Source organism: Peromyscus maniculatus, chromosome 9 (genome assembly GCF_049852395.1).
Source record: "Peromyscus maniculatus bairdii isolate BWxNUB_F1_BW_parent chromosome 9, HU_Pman_BW_mat_3.1, whole genome shotgun sequence".
Lineage (NCBI taxonomy): Eukaryota > Metazoa > Chordata > Mammalia > Rodentia > Cricetidae > Peromyscus > Peromyscus maniculatus.
In genome coordinates, this window is record NC_134860.1 from 68,690,600 (window position 1) to 68,716,573 (window position 25,974).

The 25,974-nt window shown below is 39.8% G+C and overlaps 1 protein-coding gene across 2 annotated transcripts in view; it reads right to left on the reverse strand.

Moving 5' to 3' along the window:
- Xpo7 (exportin 7) overlaps positions 1 to 23,795 on the reverse strand; it is a 44,246-nt gene extending 20,451 nt beyond the window's left edge. The window contains exons 1-14 of one of the 2 annotated variants that reach the window (XM_076545339.1): positions 23,659 to 23,795; positions 22,085 to 22,231; positions 19,368 to 19,461; positions 18,389 to 18,555; positions 17,153 to 17,245; positions 13,317 to 13,421; positions 11,555 to 11,720; positions 10,569 to 10,642; positions 8,755 to 8,874; positions 7,421 to 7,567; positions 5,813 to 5,985; positions 3,034 to 3,227; positions 2,331 to 2,436; positions 302 to 437 (exon numbers count right to left, since the gene is read on the reverse strand). In XM_076545339.1, coding sequence (XP_076401454.1) covers positions 302 to 437; positions 2,331 to 2,436; positions 3,034 to 3,227; positions 5,813 to 5,985; positions 7,421 to 7,567; positions 8,755 to 8,874; positions 10,569 to 10,642; positions 11,555 to 11,720; positions 13,317 to 13,421; positions 17,153 to 17,245; positions 18,389 to 18,555; positions 19,368 to 19,461; positions 22,085 to 22,231; positions 23,659 to 23,679 — 1,743 coding nt within the window. In that variant the 5' untranslated portion in view covers positions 23,680 to 23,795. The remainder of the gene's footprint in view (positions 1 to 301; positions 438 to 2,330; positions 2,437 to 3,033; positions 3,228 to 5,812; positions 5,986 to 7,420; positions 7,568 to 8,754; positions 8,875 to 10,568; positions 10,643 to 11,554; positions 11,721 to 13,316; positions 13,422 to 17,152; positions 17,246 to 18,388; positions 18,556 to 19,367; positions 19,462 to 22,084; positions 22,232 to 23,658) is intronic. The other variant, XM_076545340.1, reaches the window with a different exon arrangement.
- Between the last annotated feature and the right edge of the window lie 2,179 nt (positions 23,796 to 25,974).

Sequence of the window (25,974 nt, forward strand, 5' to 3'; positions counted from 1 at the left end):
TCCAAACACTGCCAAAACTACCGGCTGTTCTCAGCATTAATTCATGTATAGAGATTAAGAACTGCCAATTTGGGAGAGTACAACAGATGTTTTGACTGGCCATTTGTTAAGCATATGGAGCACTAGAGAAACAGGCCCAATTCATTGATGATTCTCAGAATTCTCAGACTAAGAGAAAACATTTGGATTTTCCCAATACTGGAAATCTGGAGGCTTATTGTAACTGTGATCAACTGTTTCCCCTCCATCAGCAACTCCACACCCAGGAAGTGAGAAATGGAGCTAACTGTGAGTCTGTTACCTTCGAGGATTTCTGCACCTGGTCCCCAATGTAGATCTTACGGAACTGCTCAAAAAAGCTCAGCATGGCCAATTCGAGCTTCTCATTACCCGCCTGAGCCAAGCGGGAATCTGTCAGGTTCATAAGCTGGAGTACCCTGGAGGAAGAGGAGTGATGATTCTCTCAACAGCAAGATATCCTGGGCATTCTAAACAATGTAAGCTACTTCAAAATCATCACATGTTTCTCTCCTTATCCACACTTTGGAAATTGTCTTCTCTGCAGGCTCTAAATGGTGGTGAGGAAACTAAGTCTCCATATCTGCTTATAAACAGTAGTAAAATATGAATATAAAGGTAATTGTCTTTTTCTGGAACTCCTGAGAGATCGTGGATAAAGTGATCTTCTGCATTCAAATTCACCAATGCTGATGAGTGGGACTAGCCCAGTGCTTCTCAGTCTCTTTTTCTCAGAGAGCCATGAAAGGAAGGTCACAGAGCCATGGCGGAAAGGTCATAGGCAAGGACCACCTTCAGGGACAAAGAGCAGATGTACTACTACCTATGACTTTAATCCTTTGCTCTGGACCCTTCTCTCCCAAACAAGGATATGGCCAATGTTGAATGAGGAATAATGGTATGCCATTACCACACCTGGTAATGGTCTTCTTACAATTGAGTCATTTGGCATTTGATAGAATGAAGACAGCAACTATTTATAACATATCATGAGTAAATTAGACTCACTTACTGTGTTGCAACACCCAAGAGGAGAACAGTCCACAAGATACTGTCTACACTGCATTTATTATGACACACATGTGGTATCAGAAAGGTATTGGATTTCATTCTTATGGAATCTTTGTTCACTACCCTTAAAAAGTGCTAGTGAGGCAATACCATGTACACTTGTCATAATTAAGGTACCCAAAGTCAAAAGAAAATTTGATAAACAATATGGGAGTAAAAAGACACAAATGGGAATTTTTTTTAGAAGGCTAAGATTTATAGACTGAGATTTCTGGGACCAATACAATGCAAGACACCAGGTTCCTGTGGGTTCTCCCTAGGGAAGATACCTCAAGAGTTCAGAAGTCTTAACAATGGCTGCTCTCTGTATGGCCCTACAATCATTTTAAAACACACAGTAACATTCTGGCCCCTTCTATCCCACTCCTGCAGTAATAAGCTGCAGATGTGTGGTATCACCACAGACTGATGCAGGCATGAGGATCTAGCTATCTTAAACATGACAAAGGCTTGAAAATTGTAGATAACACTACTCTTCTCATAACACCTTTCTTGTTTACTTACTTGTTTCTGAGATGTAAAGCCCCTTTGGAAAAAGGGGAGGAGGATACAGTTTGGTAGTAGAGACGTGCCTAGCATAATACCTGAAGTCACTCTCAGAAACAAGTAAATAAACAAGAAAGGTTATGTGAGCATGCAATGGGCTTATTATTATAGTAAAATGAATTAATTTTTTTTTGAGGTAAGATCTCACTATGGCCCAGAGCTTGATATGTAGACAAAGTTGGCCTCGAACTCACAGAGATCTGCTTGCCTCTGCCTCCCCATTTTAACTTAGAAAACTTTCAGTAAGTTTTAACACTCACTTAGTGGTTTTTAATAAAAGGAGAACACAGATACAAAATAATGTGAAATCCTGTGGCTGTGAGGCTGCAGGAGTGACACCAAGGAACCGGTTTCCTTTAGACCTGGGTCAGCATTGCAAATAAAACCCAAGTCTCCAACTCTTAGATACTGGCCCTGAAGAGACCAACAGTTAGCCCTCAATAGCTTTCCCAACTCCATCTATAGCATTTCCTTGCTGGTTACCGTTAATTTTTTTTTTTTTTTTAGTGTAAATCATAGGTAGAGTTATTACTGCAGGCACAAAAGAGAGCTAGCTGGCTTAGCATAGTAGGTCCACATCCTCATTAGCATTATGTTGCCTAAGCAGGTTTTCTGCAATTGGTAGAAAGCATCAGGAGGGTCCAGTAGATGCTGAGTACTCAAGTAGAATAAAAGCTTCCATGGGGCACACTTACCGACAGACGAGCTCACCATCCATAGCATCTTGCTCATCGGTGCTGGCAAAAGAAACTCGGCCACCAATCACAGCTCCAATGATGTAAACCAACCATGTCAGTCGTCCTGGAGTAGGAAGAGGACTCTTTAGTGTCCCTTTGCTAGTGTTGCAAAGATACTTTTTACTAGAAGACTCTTCAATCTTTTTTTACCCCTTGAGACAGTTTCTCTGTAGCCTTGGCTGTCCTGGAACTCGCTCTGTAGACCAGGCTGACCTCCAACCCTCAGAGATCCACGTGCCTCTGCCTCCCGAGTGCTGGGACTAAAGGTGTGCACCACTACCACCTGGCAAGACTCCTCAATCTTAGGAGTATTCTAGCAACGCCATAAAATCTTACTTTCCTGATACAGGACGGCTGTCATTCTACTCTACTGAGGCTGACATCAAAGAGAAAATGATCAGAGAATAAGCACTCCTGTATCAGACCAGACCACCGTTTCTGGAGTGCAGTTCTTCCTTAACGCAACCCAGTGCAGGTATGATTATTCCACCCTAGTCCCCTGTGGCGTTTATTCATTCATTCACTCACTCTGTGTGCATGGAGGTGATAGCAGATAATCCTTTTTTTTTTTTTTTTTTGGCTGGGAGAAGGGCACAAAGGGAGGAAGCAAGAGGTGAAGGGGGCTGACAGTGTCTCTGTGCTCCCCGGACACTGCACTCACCCTCCTGCACGGCAATGTCCATTGGGCTGGCACTGGCACTCTGCAGCAGTTCCTGGTAGGACTGGGCCGACTGGTCAAACAGCTGCACAAGGAGCGCACATGTCTTCTCATACTCACAACGCCCAATGGTGGACAACTGGTCCAACTGCTGCTGGACCAGACCTGTATCCTCCAGGGGATCTTCCAGGCCATCCCTACTCCCAAGAAAGAAGGCAACCCTCTTAAAAAAACATGCCCATTAATTTCCCTGACAGCAGCTTTTTCTCCTCAATAGAGGATCAATTTTTCCCAAGGAAGGAAATTTAAAAAGTTCTCGTCACTGAACTTTCCCAATTCCTTAGCATTTGTCTGCCATTGAACCTGGCACTTACGTTTCTAAACCCTCTGAGCTCCTGGCACTTAGGTTTTCTTTCTTTTATTGATAATATATTTAAAATATATATTTATATTTTAAAAAGACAGGGTTTCTCTGTGTAGGCTGTCCTGGAACTTGATCAGTAGACCAGACTGGCCTAGAACTCAGAGATCCACCTGCTTCTGCCTCCTAAGTGCTGAGATTGAAGGCATGTGCCACCACCGCCCAGCTTATTTAAAATTGTTTTAAGATTATATTTTTACTGTAACTATGTATGTATGCATGCCCAAGTGCATATATATATGTAGATAATTTGTAGAAGTCAGTTTCCTCCTTTGCCAAGTGGGCCTTGGGAACTGACCGTAGTCAGGCTTGAAGACAAACATCTTTACTCACTGAGCCATCTTGAAGACCTGTAAAGAGTAGCTTCTTTTCCCTCTTTTTTTGTTTTTTTCCTTCAAAATTTGCTTTTGTGGTGCCGAGACTGAACTCGGGCTTTGTGCATGCCCGGCAAGCACTCTACTGCTGAGCTACTCCAGGCATCCCTAGTCAATCTTTCTGATTACTGTATATACTCCTGCATTTGAAGTTACTGTGGCCAAAGGAGGTCAGGGAATTCAGAAACTTTCAAGGGGAAGGCAGTATGTTTTCCCCAGCAATGTAAAAACTTTGATGAACCCCATATTTTATCAAACTCAATCTTGCTATATAGCAAACACATAACTATAATAATCATGCTAAGTGGGATTTTTTTTTTAAACAAAGTTTATAAATTGGCTTGGCTTATACCCAGTTTTTCCAAGTATATTTTGGTACCAAAATGATAGAGTTTAGTTTCCCACCTCAGATTTCAGAACTGTGGCTTTGTACCAGGTCTTACCTTATCTACTGGTTTCCAGAGTTTATAACACCTTGCCCTAGGCTGAGATCTCTCCAGTTCTACTGTAGCATGGCAATGCCAGATGCAGCAGCAGCCAAGAGTTGGCTGCTGTATGTTTCCCACTTGCTATGTACAATGCTAGGCTATTAATTTTCATAAGATCACAAGTGGTCTTATTACTATTGATAGTTTATAAAAAATGAAATGCAGAACATACTCAAAAGTATATAGTTATTAAAACTGGCTTCCTGTGTCTAGAATTTCTATACATTCCTCTAGCCTCTAGCACTGCCTCCTGGAAGCCAGATGAATCAGACAAAGGCTTTCTAGTGAGCTTCATGAATACTCATATTTTGAAATGATTTGTCATAAATAGTAAGACTACCAACTTGAGCCTGTGAGATGGCTGAGCAGATAAAGGCCCTTCAAGATTGATGACTTGAATTTGGCCCCTGGGACCACATGATAGAAAAAGAAAATTGACTCCTGATACACACACACACACACACACACACACACACACACACACACCAACCAACCAACCAACCAACCAACCAACCACAGACTAAAGACAATTGAATGCACCCACTCTGAGCAAATAAAGGACAAAAACCAAACAACCGTCAAACAACAACAACAAAACCACCAACAAAAACAAAGTAACACAAACAAAGGCAACTTGATTTAATATAAGACATGTCTTAAAAGGCCTGACATTTATTGTTCTTTCTTCTTGGGTTTTTGAGACAGGCTTTCTTTGTGTAGCTTTGGCTGTCCTGGAACCAGCTCTGTAGACCAGGCTGGCCTTGAACTCACAGAGATGAGTGCTGGGATTTAAGGCATTCATCACTCTGCCCGGCTCCTTTTTATTTATTCTTACTGTATATGCATTGGTGTTTTCCCTGTAGGTATGCCTGTGAGGGAGTCAGGTCCCCAGAACTGGAGTTACAGACAGTTGAGAACTGGCATGTGTGTGCTGGGAATTAAACCCAGTTCCTCTGGAAGAGCAGCCAGTGCTCCTATCACTGAGCCATCATCTCTCTAGCTGTGGTCTGACATTTCTTTAACTATGGGTTTCTGGTCCAGTTAATAGTTAAGGTAGATGGGAACTCTTATGCTAAGATGACAAATCCATGATGAGCGTGCTAGAACTACATATCCTTACAAGTTCTGAAATTAGAGTTGATTATGATCTGACCTTATAATCTCGTTTAGCTACTTTTTTCCTTAGGAAGTCTCACTAGATTCCATACTTAGACATTATAACTTTTACCCCCTGGGTTTTACAAACAATCCTCACATTTGAAGATAATAAGTGGCAAGCAAGGGCAAGCACATGTAATGTGTTTCTATCACAAACACTGCTGGGGACGGTGATTCAGGGGACATGAACAAGGTATGGGAGGGAAAGACAAAGGCAGATGGCCATAAACAAACACAGATTTTACACACGTCTCCCTTTGTCAGTTTGGGATGTGACTTCTAGTAAGTCTGACAACAAGGCTGCTGGTTAGGGAATATGGTGGTAGTCCATGTCTTCTTACCTTAGAATGATGTGCACAGATTCCAAACGGGATGTGATATAGGCTTTGGTGACTTCGGGAGTATATGTTTCCAGCATATGGGGCTCTGTGGCTTTGACATATGGCACGGAGGCTGCCAGCCGCTGCCACAGGCTCAGGAGATAGTGCACACTATTTGGGGCAAATTCCCAGTGCTGAGGATCGACAAAAGAAAAGGCATGCTTTTCATTTCTGTACACAAAATCCTAGGCCATTTGATACAAAGAATAACAAGATAACTAAGTTTCTAGGGGCTTGAATCTATGTATTTGGTAACTTATTTAAGGTAGTTACTAGTGGTGGTTTGAATGACAAATGTCCCAAGTGGGCTTGGGCATTTAAACACTTGGTCCCAGTTGGTGGTGCTGTCTGGGAAGCTTTAGGAGGTGCAGCCTTGTTGGAGGAAGTCTGTTATGGGCAGGGTTTTGTGAGTTCCTAACTTTGCCAAGTTCATTCTCTCTTTGCTGTTGAGGATGTGAGCTTCTTGACCCTGCCCATCATGCTTGTCCCTTGCTAACCCTCCCTCTACCACAATGGGCTCTTTTTATTGGTTTCTTTTGAGACAGGGTCTTGCTATGTAGCCCTGGATGACATGGAACTCAAAAGTAGACGAGGCTCATACAGATCCACCTGCCTCTGCCTCTTGGGTGCTGGGATTAAGACATGAACCACCATGCCTGGCCCATAATGGACTCATCCCTCTGAAAATAAACAAACTCTTCCTTCTGTAGGTTGCTTTTAGTCATGGTATTTTATCACACCAACAAAAAAGTAAAACACTAGTATTTCAGATTTCAGAGTTTAATGAGAAAGGTGGTCTGTGCTGGCTATATAAATCTAGATGACAAGGAAAGACACATGAAAGTAGGTTTGAGACATCAGAATATAAGAGAACTGCTGGTCAGCTTATTAGAAATAAGAGATGCCCAAGTTCCACTCTGGAACTTGTGAACCAGAACTGTGGGGATGAGACCCAAGCCCTGTGCTCCTTCAAGCTCTCAGGTGATTGTGATGTGAACCACACAGCAAGGGACTCTCAGTGTGCTGCTCCATGACAAGAGGAGGGGGCTCTGTCCCCTCATTCTGCAGTCCAGGTCCCAGTTCTACCTTTTGCTTTCTCTCAGTACTGGGTTAAACCCAGCGGGGCTTTAAGTATGCTAGGCAAGCACTCTACTATGTCCTTAGCCCTTCTCTCCAATTTAAATATTGCCCTTATTATTTCTACAAGTTCCTCTAACCAAGGCTATTACACTTGTTTTTCTTGTGGTGCTGGGACCAAATGCAGAGCCTCACAAATAAGAGGCAGGAGTTTAACCACTGAGCTACAACTCCAACCCTTTCCTTACACTCTTATAAATGTAAATAGTCTACAATAGTAACTATATTGCAGGGTATGTGTGAGTGTAATAAAAATATTCTTTTTTCTTCCTGTGATTCTGAGGACTGAAGCAGTACCTCACACGTATTAGGGAATTGCTCAACCACCAAGTTATATTCCAACTCCAATAATATTTTTATAGAGTTAAAACCAGTACGCAAGAGACGAGAACCCAATAATTAAACAGAAAGACAAGGAGATGAAAGACAAACCTGTAGGCTGGTCACTGTGAAGTTGGCTATCAATCGGATAACCTCAGGGTAGTTTTCCACTTTTACTAATTCTCCCAGTTGGTAGTTACTCTTTAACCGGGCCAGTAGTCTGCAGAACTCATGGTAATTGTTTGGGTCTGATAAACTCTGGCAACGGCATAGGAAGAAAATAAAATGGAAAATATGATCACCACACCCCAAGAAGGATATATGCTTGGCATGGCACGGGGAAGTCTATTTTTCAGCTTCTGGGCTGCAAATCACGGCTTCCAAACAAGTCAAGTATTACTTTTAAAAGGTTTGATCACATTTATTTTCCCATTAGCACAAAATATTCACCCATGGGATGGGATCACTAGCTTCAAGTGGAAGAGTAAGAAACAGGCCCTAGAAGGATCACACTACTTGCCTAAGGTTGTAAGATGGTCAATGGCAGAAATGGGCACCATCTTTGATGTGTCTGCTTCTTGTAGATCAAAGGGAATCTATTCATTTCTACATATGTCAAAACGATCACTAAGTGAAGCACCTTAGTTATCATAAACAAAAGCGGCACAAGTGTTTCACATTGTATCACAAGTATTAGATGTTTATTATATCCTAGTATATAATTATATCCAGTACTACAAAACTTTAAAGGTATCAGTATATTTGTATTTCCTTATAAATATTATTCTTTATTAGTGATCAGAGCAGAAACTTTGTTTTATTCATATACATAATCCTGACACAGTAAGTCTTAATACAGTTTGTTGAATGAATAAAGGCATTTTAAAAGAAAGGGACAAAGCTTAATCATATTTTAAAACACACTTCTTCTAGAATTTTTTCCCCAACTACAGAGAATATTTGGAAGAAAAGTAGTATTAGATGAATTTTGGGGCCAAAAAAAAAAAAAGAGAGAGAGAGAGAGAGAGAGAGAGAGAGAGAGAGAGAGAGAGAGAGAGAGAGAGAAGTCATCAAATTAAGGAATGTATCTCTGAAAAAGAAGTATTTCCCTTCCAACCTAAAAATAGCCTCATAAGTTAGGTTATTCATATTAATGTAAAACACTGAGAAACAAAAACCAATCTTTAGAGTTTTAATTTCTTGAGGGAGTAAGAATCACTGGTTCCATCTTAGCTAGCTTGTATCTGATGACCCTGTCCCATGATTTCTGTATTCTAGAGCTACGGGACTCATACTCCTCCCTTGGAGCAAATGTACCCCAAAATCATCCATAGATCTTCAGAAGAGCAGCCTAAGCTGCTTCCTGGGATTTCTGCCATGTGATGAACTTCCTCAGACTTCAGTCACACAAATTCAGTATATACATACATTCTCAGAAACCTTACCTGTGGATTTTCCAGTATTCGTTTAACACCATCAACAAGATGAGAGAGAAACTTGGCCCTCTCGGCGTTGTTAAATAGGGATCTGCGGACGGAGGCAATCTGTACTAGGCAGGACAACACCTGCAAGCAGGACACAGCACAGACACACTCAGTGAGACAGGCAGCTATGGCCTCCCTAATATTCAGCAGCTTTATCAAAGAAAGAAGCATTCAATCCAAGTTCATCAAAGCAACGGCCATGACTACATCCAGCTTGGACATTTTCCTTAGACAGTATCTTTGACTACTCCAATCACTTCTTATGATTCCTACTTATATATAGTTAAGCTGCAAAAAAAGTCAAGCAATGTATAGCTTCAATAAAGCTTGAGGTTTAGATTTTTTTTTTCCTGTTTCAATAAAATAAAGCTCTGCTTACAGAACTATATGATAAAATAATCAGGTCAAATCTATGCCCTGAAAAAAATGTTTTCTTCCTTTTCCCAGAGTGTTAATTACGTGTTGTCTATCTGTACATGTCAGTTTCTGGCCTTTTCTGCACGCTGTGTTCCCAGGAAGGTGGACTTGCAGCAGCAGCAGCAGCAGCAGCAGCAGCAGCAGCAGCAGCAGCAGCAGCAGCAGCAGCAGCACAGCTGTTGCTCTTGCTTTGGGCCGGCTTCTCCCTCAGGGAAGCACTAGGAGGGCAGGAGGAGAAGACAGAGAAGCCCTCCTTCCTGCTGTATGGCTGTCTCCCAGTGTGCAGGCTCAGTGTGCAGGCTGAGCTCTCCTAGGCTTGCACTCACCAGCCTTTGCAAAGGGCACATGTTACCATGCCTTGTTAGGTCACTGTGAGTTTGCTCAACTACAAACAGGGTTTTCACCCACTACCCCTCTTGACTGTGCTCCTTTTTCCTGAAGTGACTTAAGGATGTACATAACACTGAACTAATATTTATGCTAAAGGGAAGGCCTGTGTTAATTTGGAAAAGTACAATGGCCAGGAAAGTGATCCACTGAAGAAATCTCCATTACTTTACTGTGTTTCTATGTATATTTCATGTAGAATAGTATTTAAGTCCCCAAATCCCTGGACCAACAACGTTTTAGAACCTGAATGACCTTGTGATCTAAGGTACATTACCCACTAGATAAGAATTTTAATGCTTTTTTGGAAGAAAGGCCTATTTGTCTTTCATTTTATCATTTATCACTGTGTAACTTTGGCCTCAGAGACTTTCTTTTCTTCTTTCCCTCAAACTTGGTATATGGGAGATAGGATCACTTTAAATTCCCAATATAATGGCCGCCACTTCCCATGTGCTGGGGTTACAGGAGTGCCTGAAGGATTTTAAAAACATCTCATGCCAGTCTCAATGTTAAGCTAGACAAGTATCAGATGAATCCTCACACAGTAACTTGTGGCAATCACTAGGGTTACAGGCACAAGATGGGACAGAAAAAGCTTGACAGTTAGCCATAACCTGACAATAGACAGGAAGAATTAAAAACAATGAAGACTCTGCTGCTAGAACTTTTAGGCTATAACCTCAGCATCAACACACTGGGTAACTAATCCTAGTACATCCATCCTATGACATATTTCTATCACCATTCCCCTCCCCCCGCCAAAAATAAAACCCACAGGGTTTTCCTATTAGCTCTGGCTGTTCTTGGGCTTGATATGTAGACAAGGCTGTCTTTGAACTCACAGAGATCTTCCAGCCATCAGTCTGGTTTATTTCTATGATTTTGCAAAACAAAACAGACCTAAGGTTTATTTACCAATGCTACTTTCTAGAAATAGGTTTGTTTTAAAAACTGTGGTTCTGACTTACCAAAGGTGAGAATGAGGGAGGGATGGAATGATACAGGTCAAAAAACAGCTGCAGAGTAGAAGAATCTAAGAACGCTAGGAGGAAAAAGATAAAGGATATGACTTGACTCTGCCGCACAGGCCTACATGCATTTTACAGCTTTATGTATTAGGGACCATAGTCTTCTGATTATTTGTCAAAAAAATATCTATTTTCTTAGAAAGTTATCAACTAGTAAGAGCTGTTTTCTTTTTCTCCCTCTAGGTTAAAAACTACTGATTTCAGCTCCTCTATGAAGTGTTTATCTTTTTAACTTTCAAGGAACTTTAAGATAATCTTAACTCCTCTTTCTACAGTTTTTCCTTAGAAAAAACACACTCTGAAATTCTTTCATTTATTTTTGGTTATTTTAAGACTAGGTCTTGCCATATACATGCTGGCCTTGAACTTGGGATCTTCCTGTATCAGCTAGGACCACAGGTAAGTAAAACCTTATGACACCCTGTTTTTAAGTAACAGAAGTGGGGGCTGGAGAGATAGCTAAGCAGTTAAGAGCATTTGATGCTCTCCCAGTGGCCTGGGTTTGGTTCCCTGCACCCATATGGTGACTCACAACTGTCTGTAACTCCATTCCTACAGATTCAATATCTCTTGTGGCCTCTGAGGGCACCAGGCATGCAAGTGATTCACAGACATACATGTAAGCAAAACACCCATGCACATAAAATTAAAAAACCAACAGACAAACACAACAACAACAACAACAACAACAACAACAAAAAACAAAAGCCCTCCTACTTCCCAGAAGTCTGGTATTATTTAGTAATTTTAAGTTCTCTTATGCTTGGAGGAATTCACAAGACTTCTCCATGAATCCTTACCATGTTGTAAACAAACACATGAAACCATTAAATTTTGTTAAAAAAAATAAAGAATTACGGGGCCTCTCTAGATTAACCTATAGACACAGGGCAGGCAGACTTAGACTTAGGCTGGAGCTCTGTTACCTGATCTCCAGCTGGTGGGGATCTGTACTGTACACAGGTCATCTGAGGACTCATCAGTAGATGTGCCGATGAAATCAAAGTTCAAACAGTTATGGGTGAGTTTGAGTAGCTGCATTAGCAAGCCATGCTGACTTTCATCATTCAAGTTCAGATTCTTTCCCGATGCCTGCAAAAATTGTCACATAATGAACAAGCTCCAAACAAGTCTCTTTTCCCTGCTTCAGAACTATGCTGCTAAGTTGGAAAAGGAGGGCTGTACTTCAGCACAGTAAGATGTTTTTACTCCAGAAAGATGTTGCTGTTTTATTAACAATGTTATCATGAAAAAAAAATCTTACTTTTTCCTTTAGTATCAACACATATAAAAATATGAAGCTGACATTTAGAGAAATCCCCTGGTTAACACTTCTTTTTCATATGTAGTCATAATGGCCACTGGGAATCCTAAGCAATACAGGATTTGGCGTTTGGGTGTGCGATCTTAGTAATTTCTAGGCATGGCTTAAATAAAGCTATGGACCTAGTTCAGAATAAGCTTTACAATTCCCTTCCTCTTTGTAGAACCATCATTACCAAATATTTTTCTAATGAGAACTAAAACAAAATTACTCCCGAATATTACATATTTATCTGCAGTGTATCTGTAGACTTAAGAGCTAGATACTGGTCCATAGTATCTGAGGCCTTAGTGATGAGCTGATAGGATCAGGGAGGATTTCATCCTTAGTTTTCTCAGAAGTGCTTTCTCTCAGCAGATGTTACAGCTTTGTGGGTACTACAGCTTTGCCCGGCAGCTTGCTGGACAATGGAACATTTATAAATTTGCAGTATAATCAAGTGAATAAAAGATGGGTGTCATAAATAGGGCAACAGAAAGAATATAAATTTGTTTCTGGAGCTAAAACAGAGGAATATCAGAAAATGAGAGCAACAACACATAAAAGTGAACCAAAAAACCCAGAGGCTATCCCCAAGTAGCTTCCCATGTTGAAAAAGCCACCTGACCACTGTTACAAAAGTGTAAGACTCTCCCTGCTCCCTTCCTTAATTATTTGTGAGACAGGGCCTTATTCTGTAGCCTAGGCATACCGCATCATGACAGGCTTACTGTTTTTTGTGACACCGGGGATTGAACCCAGCCAGGCTCTCATGCATGTAAGTACTCTACCTAACTTTTTTTGATTAAATTTAATGCTATCAATAGATGAAATTAAAACCAGCTCTCTACTTAAAGCAGTTAATTCCCTTATGTGATATTGCCTATTCCTTCAGGTTATTAAATCTAAGTGGATGCTAAAAAATTCAAAACCTACTCTTTAAAGAAGATGCTGCTTGCTTATTTGCTGCTTTTAACTCAGCAGGGGATAGAAGACTCACCTAGTTTTGTATGGTAACAATGTAGTCTAAACCTGCTTGCAGAACACTTAGGAATCTAAACACCATAAAGCTAACAGGCTTCCATTCTGTATAGAGACATTTTATGTGGCTATAAAGTAACAAACAGCAAATTTCTAACTTTGTAGTAAACTAGATTTCTTGAAGACAGGAACAAGGAATAAATGTTCTCTTACTGTCTTTTACCCAGAGGAGTAGCTTTTAAATGGGGGAACCACGCAATCCTTTTTCTAAGTCAGTGATCAACCTGGTTAGCTGTTTCTCCATCTCCAGATGATGGCCTCAGTCAGGTGCTGACGTCTAACAAATCCCACCCACTCTTACCCCGGAAAGGGACCAGGAATTATAACCGAACTTATAACCATACCTGTTTTAGTAAATTGCAGGAAAGTGTGAAGATATCAAACAGTGATGAGTCTCGGAAAGAAGAAGCTATTTTTCTGTGTTTGGTTAAAGGATGGGTGGTGTCTGCCTGTGTAGACAAGAATAAGCCAATCCAAGTTTTAAAATAATTCCAGTGTGTGGGGGTTCATGTAGATTTCAAATAAACCAGAAGAATTTCCAATAATGCAATATAAACACGAAATTCATTTTTACAGCTTAATTTATTGTTAAATCAGATCTAGTAGGAAGATGTGGAGAATAGGGTGATGGGTGTTGCTCATGGCTACCATGACCTCATTTTTCTCTAGTGTATAAAGGAAAAGCAAAACTGCACAAACTGTTGGTATGCATTGCCAGCAATTGCTATCATGTCATATTATGGCTTATCTACAAAACCAGACAGAGCAGCAAGGCTGGGCTTTGGTAAGTTAACTTACCAGGCGGAAGCAACTGCCCAATTTCAAAAAATCACTAATGGCATGAACTTGAAAATAAATGAATGGCCTGTAGCCTCACTTCACTCTCTAGCCTATTTCAACATGGAATGAGATCTGAAATCATTCTAAGGGTCTCTCATTCCACTGTTTTTCCGCTGCTATAGAATAGTGATCCCTGCATTTTTAACGCGTAGTAGACACTCAACAAGTGGAAAAAAAGAATTATGGTTGTCTATAGTACTTGTAGTCTAGCCACTTAATTGAAACTTAAATTTCTTCGATTTATTGATCAATGCACCCAAGAAGGGTTCATTTTGTTTTAGTCACACTGAAGAATCATAGTAGCAAACCTTCCAAAATGTCACCTCTAGGTTCAAACAGAAATGGTAAAGAGAAGTATACTTTCTAATTTGAATGTGCCAACCAGTAAGTAATGGAAAATTACTTAGAGGTTCAAAATATTCCAGTTTTACTGTCCATGTCACTGTGCTGTATATCTTACATGATGAAGCTATGCTTTTTGTTTGTTTTTGAGACAGGGTTTTATTAGTGTTGGGGGAGGGCGAAGACAGGGAAGAGGGAAAGAGAGAGAATGGGAGGGAGAGAGGTAGAGAGCAGAGGTGTAGACACAGCCTTGTGTGTGTGTGTGTGTGTGTGTGTGTGTGTGTGTGTGTGTATGGAGAGAGAGACGGGGTGGGCCAAGGTATTGCTTGCTTATTGGCCAGGTCCCCAAGGGGCCAGTCTGAATGCTAACAACCATGCCAGGCCATTGCTAAAGTTTATACATATATAGTACCATATACTGTTGTAATGTTCATAACAAACGTGTTAACTATGTCAAGCACATTTTCATTTACACCCCGCCCTCCACTTCCAGTGACCAGCTGGGGGTTCAGATCCCAAAGAAGATATGTGGAGTAGGAGACAGACAGGATCTGAGGGTGAATCCAGATGGCTGCCACCTTTTAAACTCTATAGTTGCACATAGAAATACATGGGAGATAGGAGGCATCTAAGCTGGGGTGTGGCTTGAGGAAGCTACCATTGACCTAGACAATAGGCAGTCATATGTTAATGGAAGCACCACAAGTTCCTCTTGATAAGAATATCTCCCTTTTTAGCAAGCAAGAACTTTCTTCAAGCTCCTGAGGGAATAGGGACATATAAAAATACCTGACGATGGGAAAACGATTTTCTTGGGGGATCAGACACTCCATTACAGAATATTGTAGTTTTTTGTATAACTTAGTTTATCCAAATAGCTAAAGCTTAAAAGTGAGCAAAGATGAAGCTAGACAAACACTGCTGTGAACCTGAGTAGGCCTTAGGAATGTCTAAATCTTGATTATCAAATATCAAGCATATGTTACTTCCCTAAATTTTCTAGCACCTTGGTGTTAACTTGAATGGGACTAGGCAGAGTTATCATGCTATATGGTTCCAAAGTGTTGGGGATTTTTCCCAAAGAATGACTTTATTTAAAGAGGCTACCATTGTACACTTCTTAAAGCCTGCACAAAATTTCCCCAAGGGAAAGGTATAATAGTTACAATAATGAAAGTAAAAAGGTGCTGGAGAACTGTGATTCGAAAAGCTGAAATGCTGGAACTTTGTCAAGCAGCAATGGTCACCATATGGTCCACTCCACACCACAATCACTTAACTAAAACACATGGAAAATGTTTCTTTAAAAATTACCAATTCTCATGTTATTTACAGGGTGGGGAGCAAGCTTTGAGAGAGAACATTAAGCCTATGGTTTTTGTATTTGGCTAATGGATGCTCTCTTTACTGTACAGGCAACAGTGGTTGAACAGTCTGTTGTTAACAACACAGGATCTGGTATAAGACTATCTGGGCTCAAATTTAGACAGCATTGCTCACTAACTGTGAAACTGTAGACAAATGATCATGTATCACAGTTTCCTTATCCAGAAAATGAACAGCCACAATACCTACCTCACAAGATTGTTGAGAATAAAATAAGTTAACTTAGAATGGTGGCTGGCCCATCATAGTTCCTCAAAAGCCTAAGCTATTGGTACTGCTGCTCACAATGGCAACTGCACTTAACAGATGATACAATATAGATGCCCAATCTGAACAGGTTATAATCTAGAGCATTAAAAGAGTACCAACTTAACAGTTTGAAGTTCTTAGGATTAATAAAACATCTGCATAATTATTAGCAATAGCAACAATAATGCCAATGTAATTAATATGCTGGCAACTTAATGTGGGATGTTACAACTAATATCAATACTTGCCTGTTTAATAATTATATAATTTTAGTTAAATACAGAAGCAAACAACCAAAATGATAATAGCCAGAGCAAAAAGGAGAAAACATGAAAAAAAAAAAGAAGAAAATAGCCACTGGTGCTTCCTCTGTAATTCTTGGTGACATCAATGACTACTTGAAAAAATAACGGGAAAAGAAAAATTTATTCATTCTGAAAGATCACCAGGATCACATGGGAGCTGACTTCTATTACTTATATTTTAAAAATTTTACTTTACCTTTTTTTGGGGGAGACAGGATCTCTAGCCTAGGCTGGCCTTGAACTTTGATCATTCTGTCTACACCTGTCAGTGCAGGGATTTACAGAAGTGCACACCATGCCCAGTGGGTGTGTCTCTAAGAACCAGGGCTTGATGTGTGCTCCTTAAGCACTTTACCACTGAGCAACAACCCTAAGCCTGGGGACTGATTTTTAAATAACTTTAGCAGATAGGAATGTACACAGGAGCAGACGGGCCACAAACATGTAACTGATTTCACCTTTTTTTTTTTTTTGGTTTTTCGAGACAGGGTTTCTCTGTGTAGCTTTGCGTCTTTCCTGGAACTTACTCTGTAGCCCCCGCTGGCCTCGAACTCACAGAGATCCGCCTGGCTCTGCCTCCCGAGTGCTGGGATTAAAGGCGTGCGCCACCACCGCCTGGTCCTAATTTCACTTTTATAATTGCTATTTCACAATTAAACTCTTTCACTAGAGTAAGGCAGTATTTTTTTTTCCTTTTTGAAACAGAGTCTTCCTACATAGCTCAGCCTCAAACTCATGATGATTCTCTTGCTTCAGCCTCCCACACTCTGGTATGGTTTTGACACAGATGACATCATTATTCTCATCTCTTAAAAAAAAAAAAAGAACACTAATACTAATAAGGAAAACTGATATGGGAGCGTAATATACTTTGGTGATCTCAGAAGCAGGCCAGATTAAAAAGAGTGATGTGGGTTGCATTTACAGAGGAAAACCGAATGGGTCTATTTTGTTTGAAAAAGGCATTAATCACTTACCGCAAAAGCACACAACTGCCAAAAAACATCACCCCACAAACAGCAGAAAGCACCAATACCAAGAAAAAATGTGTCACTTACTTCAATAAGGAAGGCTGTAGCACTTACTTGATTAATTTCATTGGTGAGCTGAGATAAAATTGTGACGCCAATGATGCAGTATTCAACACTGTCCTGGTAAGCAAATGCACAGGAGAAAGTTGGCATGGCCTGGCTTTGGAATGTACTCATACTACTTAATTACACATTCCCTGTTACCATGAAAACTGCCTACAGAAGGCAGCAAGGAATTAGTTTCAGCCTGCTGCCTTATAGAAAACAAAAACCACCTTCCCTAAAGAAAGACAGCTGCATTTAACCTTATCAAATTTGGAAGTTCTCCAAAGCACCACAGCATAAACATTATTAAAAGAGAAACTGCAAAACATACCTCTAGGCAAATGAATAAAATGAAATAAATAACCAAGTTTGAGAAGGGATTTTTTTTTTTTTCAACATTAAGAAATAGGTATAGAGGTGGGCTGGAGAAATGGCTCAGTAGTTTTCCAGAGGACCTGGGTTCACCCATATGGAGGATGGAGTCACAACCATCTGTAACTCTAGTCCCAAGGAATTCAAAGCCCTCTTCTGGCCTCTGCAGGCACCAGGCCTGCAGACGTACATGTGCATAAAATACCCATGTACACTGGACAGGAAGTTCACAGAAGAACAAGTAAAGTAGCCAATAAACACATAAAAGTTTGTCTCACTCATAACCCAGACAATACTACTAATTATTTTTACCTAAGTTATTTTTACTAAGTTATAAAAACAAAAATACTTAGCTTATAGGGCTGAGATACAAAAAGAGGGTACTCTTAAAAAGTGAACTTTTTTGAAGATTATTTGGAAATATCTTTGAAAGCCATAAATAGTTTTATCCTTCTGATTGATTAACTTTAAGGTTAGGAGTTCACTGACAGATACTTACTCAAAGTGTGGTAAGATGTGTGTGCTGTAGTAATTACTGAAGACTTGACAGCCCCTAATTGAAGCAAACTAAATGTTTACCTATAGAACACCAGTTAATTATTTTATGACATTTTAGCTTGGTACAGTGTGTAGGAATCTTCAAAATAGACAAGATTTATTTATGCTAATATGCAAAAATGGTCACACATATGATAAAAAAGATGGAGTATTTCAGATAATGATATTTTATGTAATGAAAAAAAAGTAGATAAGCATCAAGTCTATTTCTGTTGCTTTCCCCATTTCTGTTATAGCACCTGTGTGCTCACACACACACTCTTTCTCAAACATATATGTATACTGTACCTGTAAAAACCTTGTGACATCTGTGATTGCATTTCTGAAGACATAGTCATCCTTCTGACAGTCAAACCAGCCCAGCTTTGTGATTCTGGCATATAACTGGATGAGTGCTTGTGTCACGAAAGTAGCCAACTTTGGCCGAGTGGCAAGGTAGTTGAGCACATAGTTCCCTAAGAAACGAAACAGTCTGCATGCTAAGGAGGCTTTAAACACAGAGGCTTGTCTTTAGAATACATTTACTAGGCAGAAACAGTAAATTCAGACTGAACTCTCTTAGTTCTTTACACTCCCGAGAAATGAGGTTTAAGATGATGACAGTGACGATGATCTTCATGGTTCTGGGGACTGACCCCAGGGTTCTGTGCATGCTTTAGACCACTGTAAGCTTGCCCTGCTGACCTCGGTTATGGGCAAGGGTTATCAAGATCACCAAGAGTAATTAAGAGATTGCCAAGGACTTGTCTAACTTAGAATACTGTCATTTATAAATAGATAGGATGGGGATATTTAAAATCACAATTTTCTTTTCAGAAAAGTTATTATAAGCTTTTGAATTTTTCATCATCACAGTGACAAATCTAAAGTATAGCAGCCTTAAATGTACTCTTACATGGCTAAATAATGCTGTATATGCAGAACTAAAAAAAGTTTTCGGAGGTATCAGTGACAATAAAAAATGACAGGCTGGGTGTGGTGGTGGATGATTATAAACCTAACAGGTGTGAGGTGAGATGAGAGGAATGTGGGCTTGAGGCCAGCCTGAGGTACACAGGAGGCCCTATCTCAAAAACAAACAAAAGAAAACAAAAAGTGAATAAGGAAATGTGTTAGCAACCAAAGGGATGGTTCTGGACCCAAAACTCTTGGAAAAAAACCTAATCCTAGATACACTTAACTACACTCAACTACTTAATTATTTAGTTACTATCAGCACACTACAAACTAAATTTCTTTGAGACAAAGCAGAAAGCTCTATACTTACGGATATCTATCCGCTGTTCCAATGGTAGTGGGTTGTTTGTTCGTGACACAAGCTTGGTAAGGCATGTAGCTGCCAGCAACTGGGAGTAGGAGGACTGGAAAAGGAGTGAAAAAAAAAAAAACCACTGACCATCGTATCGGGGCAATCAGCTATAAGGTTTTTGTTTCACCTTGTGACATTTCTTCAGTGTTGAACTAGAATAAAAGGAAAACTGAACTGTGGTACCGAAGAGTCCACTATACTACAGAGTTCATCTCCAAACTGTATCTGTCCATTAGTACAGCCCTAGGAAGTGCATATGACCATTTTATAGTAAACTTCAGGTCAACTATTTCTGAGAAAAAATATGTCCTAATAATGGAATATCATTTTATTCTCCAGTGATGCTTTTAACAAATTTTGGACTTTCAAAGCACCAAAACATTCCAGCTGGTCATGACACAAGAAGGAATCACGTATGGTAATCTTACATAAAATCATGCAACAGGAACAGATTCAGAACCACTAAAAATAATCTAACTGAAGGTCAAAAATAACTGTCATGAAACTAAGTTTTAAGGACATTCACTCATGTTAGTATTTTTACATAACACCACCAGGCAGGAAAGATTCTTAAGACTAAGAAAAAAAATTGGTGGTGGTGTACTCCTGTAATCCCAGCACTCAGGAGGCTGAGGCTGGAGGACAGCTAGTTCAACGCTAGCTAAATGCTATATACATCGAGATCCTATCTCAAAAAACAAAACAAAATGAGTAGTAATACAACAGAAAAAAAAGTTACAAAGGTGACTTGAATTTATACTCATACACTTAAACAGTTTACTGTAAAAATAGAAACTTAAGTTTTTAGTCATAATTTTAATAGGCTTGCTGAGCCACTGAGAAGTGGGCACAGATGCAACTGTTTTCAGTACTGTACTGATTCTGCTTCTTTCTCTCTTGCTAACTGTTGGTGAGAAACTACAGTCAACAGCTCAGAGAGTATGTGGGCTCTGGCAGCAGGAGTGAAAGAGTTTACTGTACATCTCCCAAGACACATGCTCTGGACCAGTATGCAAACAGTGACTTCAAGAAAAAGCCTCAGTCAGACCACTATTCAACCTGACATGACTTTGTTTGTTTGTTTTTTTGTTTTTGTTGGAGCTGAGGACCGAACCCAGGGCCTTGCACTTGCTAGGACCACTGAGCCAAATCCCCAACCCCCTGACATGACTTTGTAATCTTCACCTATTTAGAAAAAGAGCTAGATTCCTGAACTGATGTTTTTTTGAAAAAGGGTGATTTTAACCAACTATTAATTATTACATAAATATTTGGACAATACTAATGAAAACTAAACAATAAGTCAATTAGAATTCTAATTTTCAACAAATTAGCCCTTTCACACATTCATAATATTTTGGCCTAAAGGGTATTTTTTACAAGTAAATTATTATTATTTTGGCAGGTTTTTTTTTTTTTTCTTTTTTCTTTTTGAGATAGAGTCTAACTTTATAGCAAAGGCTGGCTTTGAACTCATGGCAATTACCTCACAGCTATGATTACAGGCATGAGCTATTCACTACCCCTGAAATATTTATAAACAAAATTTTTAGGGACACATTGTTCAAGACACAATACTGTATCATCATTTATATTTCCACTCTACCAGGCTCACAGTAATTATAGCTAGTATTTGTATCTTTTCTTAGTTTCTTCCCTTTTATCTGTGAAAAAGATAACACAGATAGGCATGTCTAGAAAGTTGCTAGAGCATTAAGGAAAAATAGCAAGAAAAATAAGACCAAACTGGGTATGGTGGCACATGCCTTTAATCCTGGCACTTAGGAGTTAGAAATACTCGGATTTCTGAGTTTAAGAACAGTCTGCTCTACAAAATGAGTTCTAAGACAGCCAAGGCTACACAGAGAAACTTTGTCTTACAAACAAACAAACAAACAAACCAAAAAAAAAAGGAGAGAGAGAGAGAAAGAAAAAATTGAAAAAACAGAATGGAACTTCAGTTTATCCTATTCCTTTGTCTAAGGAAGGCTAGGCCAGGGGTTGATCCCCCACAGCTGGAATTACTAGTATCTGAGAGCTGCCTGACATGGGTGCTGGGAACCAAACGCTGGGTCCTTTTCAAGAGCATTTGATGCTCTTAACCAGTGATCAATCTCCTCAGCTTCAGTTGGCAGGGATTCCAATTCTAAAACCCAAACTTCCTAGCTAGACATGGTCTCACTTTAAATCTTAGCATGGGAGGCAGAGGCAGGACGATCAGGAGTTCAAGGTCATCCTCAGCTACATACCAAGTTTGAGACTACCCATTTTGAGTTTGAGACATACTACTACGTGAGATTGCCTCAAAAAACCAACAAAACATTTTAACTTCCATTGTCATGGTCATTTTCCTCAGATCTGTTCAGCAAGCAGTAAGCAGAGCTGAGGAGAAAAAAGAGACCACGAAGTTTATCAACAACAAGGACTGACATACCCCTTACATCCTACGAAGGACAGGAGATGACACTGAAACATAAAATAGAGAGAGAATGCATCCCAGGAATCTGGTGCAGGACAGAAATATACGTATAAAGAGCTTACTGATTAGGAGGCCACTGTCAACAGATACTCAAGACTCAGAGCAGAGACTATCCCAGTCTGTCCCTAGAGTTAGAAGCAGAGCATTTTCCTTAGTTCTAACAAGAACCCTTTAGGACTAGTTAACTCTTACGTACACTTCCTCTCTCGAGGAGCAGCTGGCACTTGCTCAGGCAATCAGGGCTGTTGGTGAATTCAACCAAGGCTTTCTCTGCCTGCAGTCGAGTGGTTGTATCTGTTGTTTCATACAACTGTTTGCACAGATTCTCTAGTTGGGCCAGGCTCTAGAAAAGATCAGTAAGAAATATGTCAGTTTAGGCAATTACCTATCTATTACACTTGAACTTGAAATTCCTGGACAGAGCTAACCATGCCAGTGAAGCAGGAACTGCCACTCATCAGATGCTGAGTAGCCTTTATTTTATAAACATGTGTAGCCTCTTTATTTGAAGCATTAGAAAACAATATGATAGAATTCATAAGATACCTATACAGTTCTGAGTCATTACTTTGGGAAATAAACACAAATGAAATACTTTCTCTTACAAATAAATACCTCCTAAGTTCTTTAAAAAATTTCACCAACCCCACATCTGACAGAGGACTGATCTCCAAAGTTTACAAAGAACTCAGGAAACTAGACATCAAAATACTTAACAATCCAATTAAAAAATGGGCTAAAGAGCTAAACAGAGAATTCTCAAAAGAAGAATCTCAAATGGCTGGAAGACATTTAAAGAAATGCCGCAACATCCTTAGTCATCAGAGAAATGCAAATCAAAACGACTCTGAGATACCACCTGTCAGAATGGCTATGATCAAAAACACTAATGACAGTCTATGTTGGAGAGGATGTGGAGCAAAGGGAACACTCCTCCACTGTTGGTGGGAGTGCAAACTTGTACAACCACTGTGGAAATCAGTATGGCGGTTTCTCAGAAAATTGGGAATCGATACACCTCAAGACCCAGCCATACCACTCTTGGGCATATACCCAAGGAATGCTCAATCATACCACAAAGATACACGCTCAACTATGCTCATAGCAGCATTATTTGTATAGCCAGAACCTGGAACCAACCTAGATGCCCGTCAACTGAAGAATGGATTAAGAAAATGTGGTACATATACACAATGAAGTACTACTCAGCAGAGAAAAACAGTGACAGCATGAAATTTGCAGGCAAATGGATGAAACTAGAAAATATCCTGAGTGAGGTAACCCAAACCCAGGACAAACATGGTATGTACTCACTCATAAGTGGATACTAGATATAAAGCAAAGAACAATCAGACTACAACCCACAGAACCAGGGAGGCTATATAGCAGGGGGGACCCTAGGATGACTGTGGTTTATAATAAGTTTTGGTTTTACTCAATCACTGGGCAAGCCTCACTGAAACATTTCACTATTAGGATAAGAATTTGTACTGTATCAAGCTGATAACAGAAAAAATAAATAAAACAGAAAAAAAGAAAAAAATTCAAACAAAAATTCAAAACTTATTTTGTCACCAATTGTAAAAGTACCAGTAGAAGAATTGTTGCTAAAATCAAGCACATAAACTATAATTTAATGCAACACAGACCTTTACATGGTTTTAAATATTTTCCTTTTGTGCAATAGTTGCTAGCTTGCAGCTACCTGCGTAGATAAAGACATCAACCTTACAAAGCTTCTAAGAGAACATTTGAGAATATGTTACACACCTTTCTCCCCGAGTCTCGCATGTCTCAAGTGCAGCACACACTTTTCTGATATATTTAAATTCTTGCTTCAGCTCCACATTTAAAGTGAAAGGGTCCAAATAAATTCAACCCTAGCATCTGCTTACTTGTAGATAAGACAAGGGAAACGCCCCCAAACAAACCTGTCTCCAAATCTTGAACCTGTTCCAGAGGCAGGAAGGGTTTGGGTGTGGCTTTGTTTACAACCAAAGAGATACAAACAAATCTACTTCCACTCAACAAGTGTTCAAGGCAACATTGAAAAGAACTAGTTAAAACCACACTTAATTACCCCCTTTCACTGACTGAAGACAACAGCAAATGTTAGTCTTTAACGAATTGTTTGGACTTTAAGAACTTTGAACAGTAAGTAATATGCAAGGCTCTGGTTAGTCGTTTGAGGGATCTGGCTATTAGAAGTGACCATTCTGACAAGAATAAAAATAGTGAGACTGAAACAGGCTGTGGAAACTGTCTGAAATGCTTTTCATTATGCTGCCACTTTCCCAAGGCTCTTCCACAAGGCAGGAAAGCCCTTAGGGCAGGATTTCTATTTTATTCAATGTGATTAATAAATTCCCACCAAAGGTAGACTCCAGAAAACCCTAAAAGAGTCAAACACCATCCTTCATCCTCAAAAGGGAACAAACAAAAGTGTCTTGGGACTACAGTGAGACTCACTTGTTTCTCCTGACTTCCAGCTACTTCTCACTAGCTTCAGCTCATAGCAGAGACTTTGTATCTGTGAAGTCAAATCTTAAGCCTCAAGTTCTGTGAATCTACTTGATCCCCCACTCCACATGGCTCACAGACATGGAAATAGAGGGGGAACCTAACTGCATATGTGCCACAAAACACTTTCAGATGTCATTTTATGCTTGCTAGTACCGGCCTAAGACCCCACTGAAAGTGGAATCAATTTAATTATAAATCCCCACTTTCTTCTTTTTTGAGACAGGGTCTCTCTACAGGGCCCTGGCTATCCTGGAATTCCTTATGTAAATCAGGCTGGCCTTGAACTCAGAGATTCACCTGCCTCTGCCTCCTGAGTGCTGGGATTAATGGTATGCCACCATACTCAGCCAATCCACTCATTTTAAAACAAAGGATTAAAGTCTCCTTCATAAGGTTTTGTTTGAACATCAAACTTCAATTTCCTCATGTAAAATGATCCTCTTATAACAAAAGGAACAAGTTATTTAAAACAGATAACAGGGACAACATCAAGAAGACACCGTTACTACAGAGGAAAGTTTGGCTTTACATTTGGTATTAGGTAACTGCATCAACCGCCTAAGCTTCACAGCCAGCACACATTCTCTAAACAGAACTGCTGCTGCTTAAGGTATAAGGAGGCTCCTGAAGGTCTGATCAACCAGTTTTAGCAGCTTCCCCACAGCAACTCTTCTTCCATGTTTATTTCAACAAAGCTGTTCATTCTAGGATGGCTAAGCATCCCTTATTACCAGATCCAACATACAGGTCACGGTGGGGCTTTCGTTGCTGTTTTGATTTGTTAATTTAGCAGACAAGACACACTGAGGAGTAAGACTGGTAATGAATTCTCAGCTCAGGAAACAAGACTGTTTAAAAACAACAAAACCAACCTGGCCATTTACACAGAAGTCTGAAGAACAACAGCTTTACCTCCGTGTTTCCAGAACAAATGGGTAAGAGTTTTATTCCCACAAAATCAGTGGCAGTATCTTAAAAGCACAGGGCTAAGAGTCACCTTTAAATGGGTAAGAGTTTTGTTCCCACAAAATCAGTGGCAGTGTCTTAAAAATACAGGGCTAACAGTCACCTTTTCTATGTTGACCCAAGTACCCATGGAAGGCAAGAGGAATGAGGTGTGTATGGTCTTCTGTTCCTAGTGTTTCCACAGCAAATCTAGCAGTTAGGGAGACTTTAAGTCTTCTCTTTTTACATAAACTAAAATAACTTATCTCATTATTATATGATTAGCTATCAAAGCTACTACTTCCACTCGAAAATGGCAACAACCCACCACAGCATGAAAACAGATGGTCAACTTTCTCTCTACTGCTATTATATGATGCTACTCTTGTCACAGAAAAAGCCTCCAGAGATGAAGGGCTATTTTCTGTTCCTGAAATTGTCATGCCTATAGTCTACAGAGCAAATTCTATCTGGTGCCACCGAAACAGAAAAGCAAAGTTACAAACTTTAATGTGATCTTCAAACTAGGAAAGTACTGCTTTATTACAAGAAACTCAGACCATTAACCCTAGCCTAGAACCAGACTGATTTTGCCAATAGCCACGTGATGTTAAAATA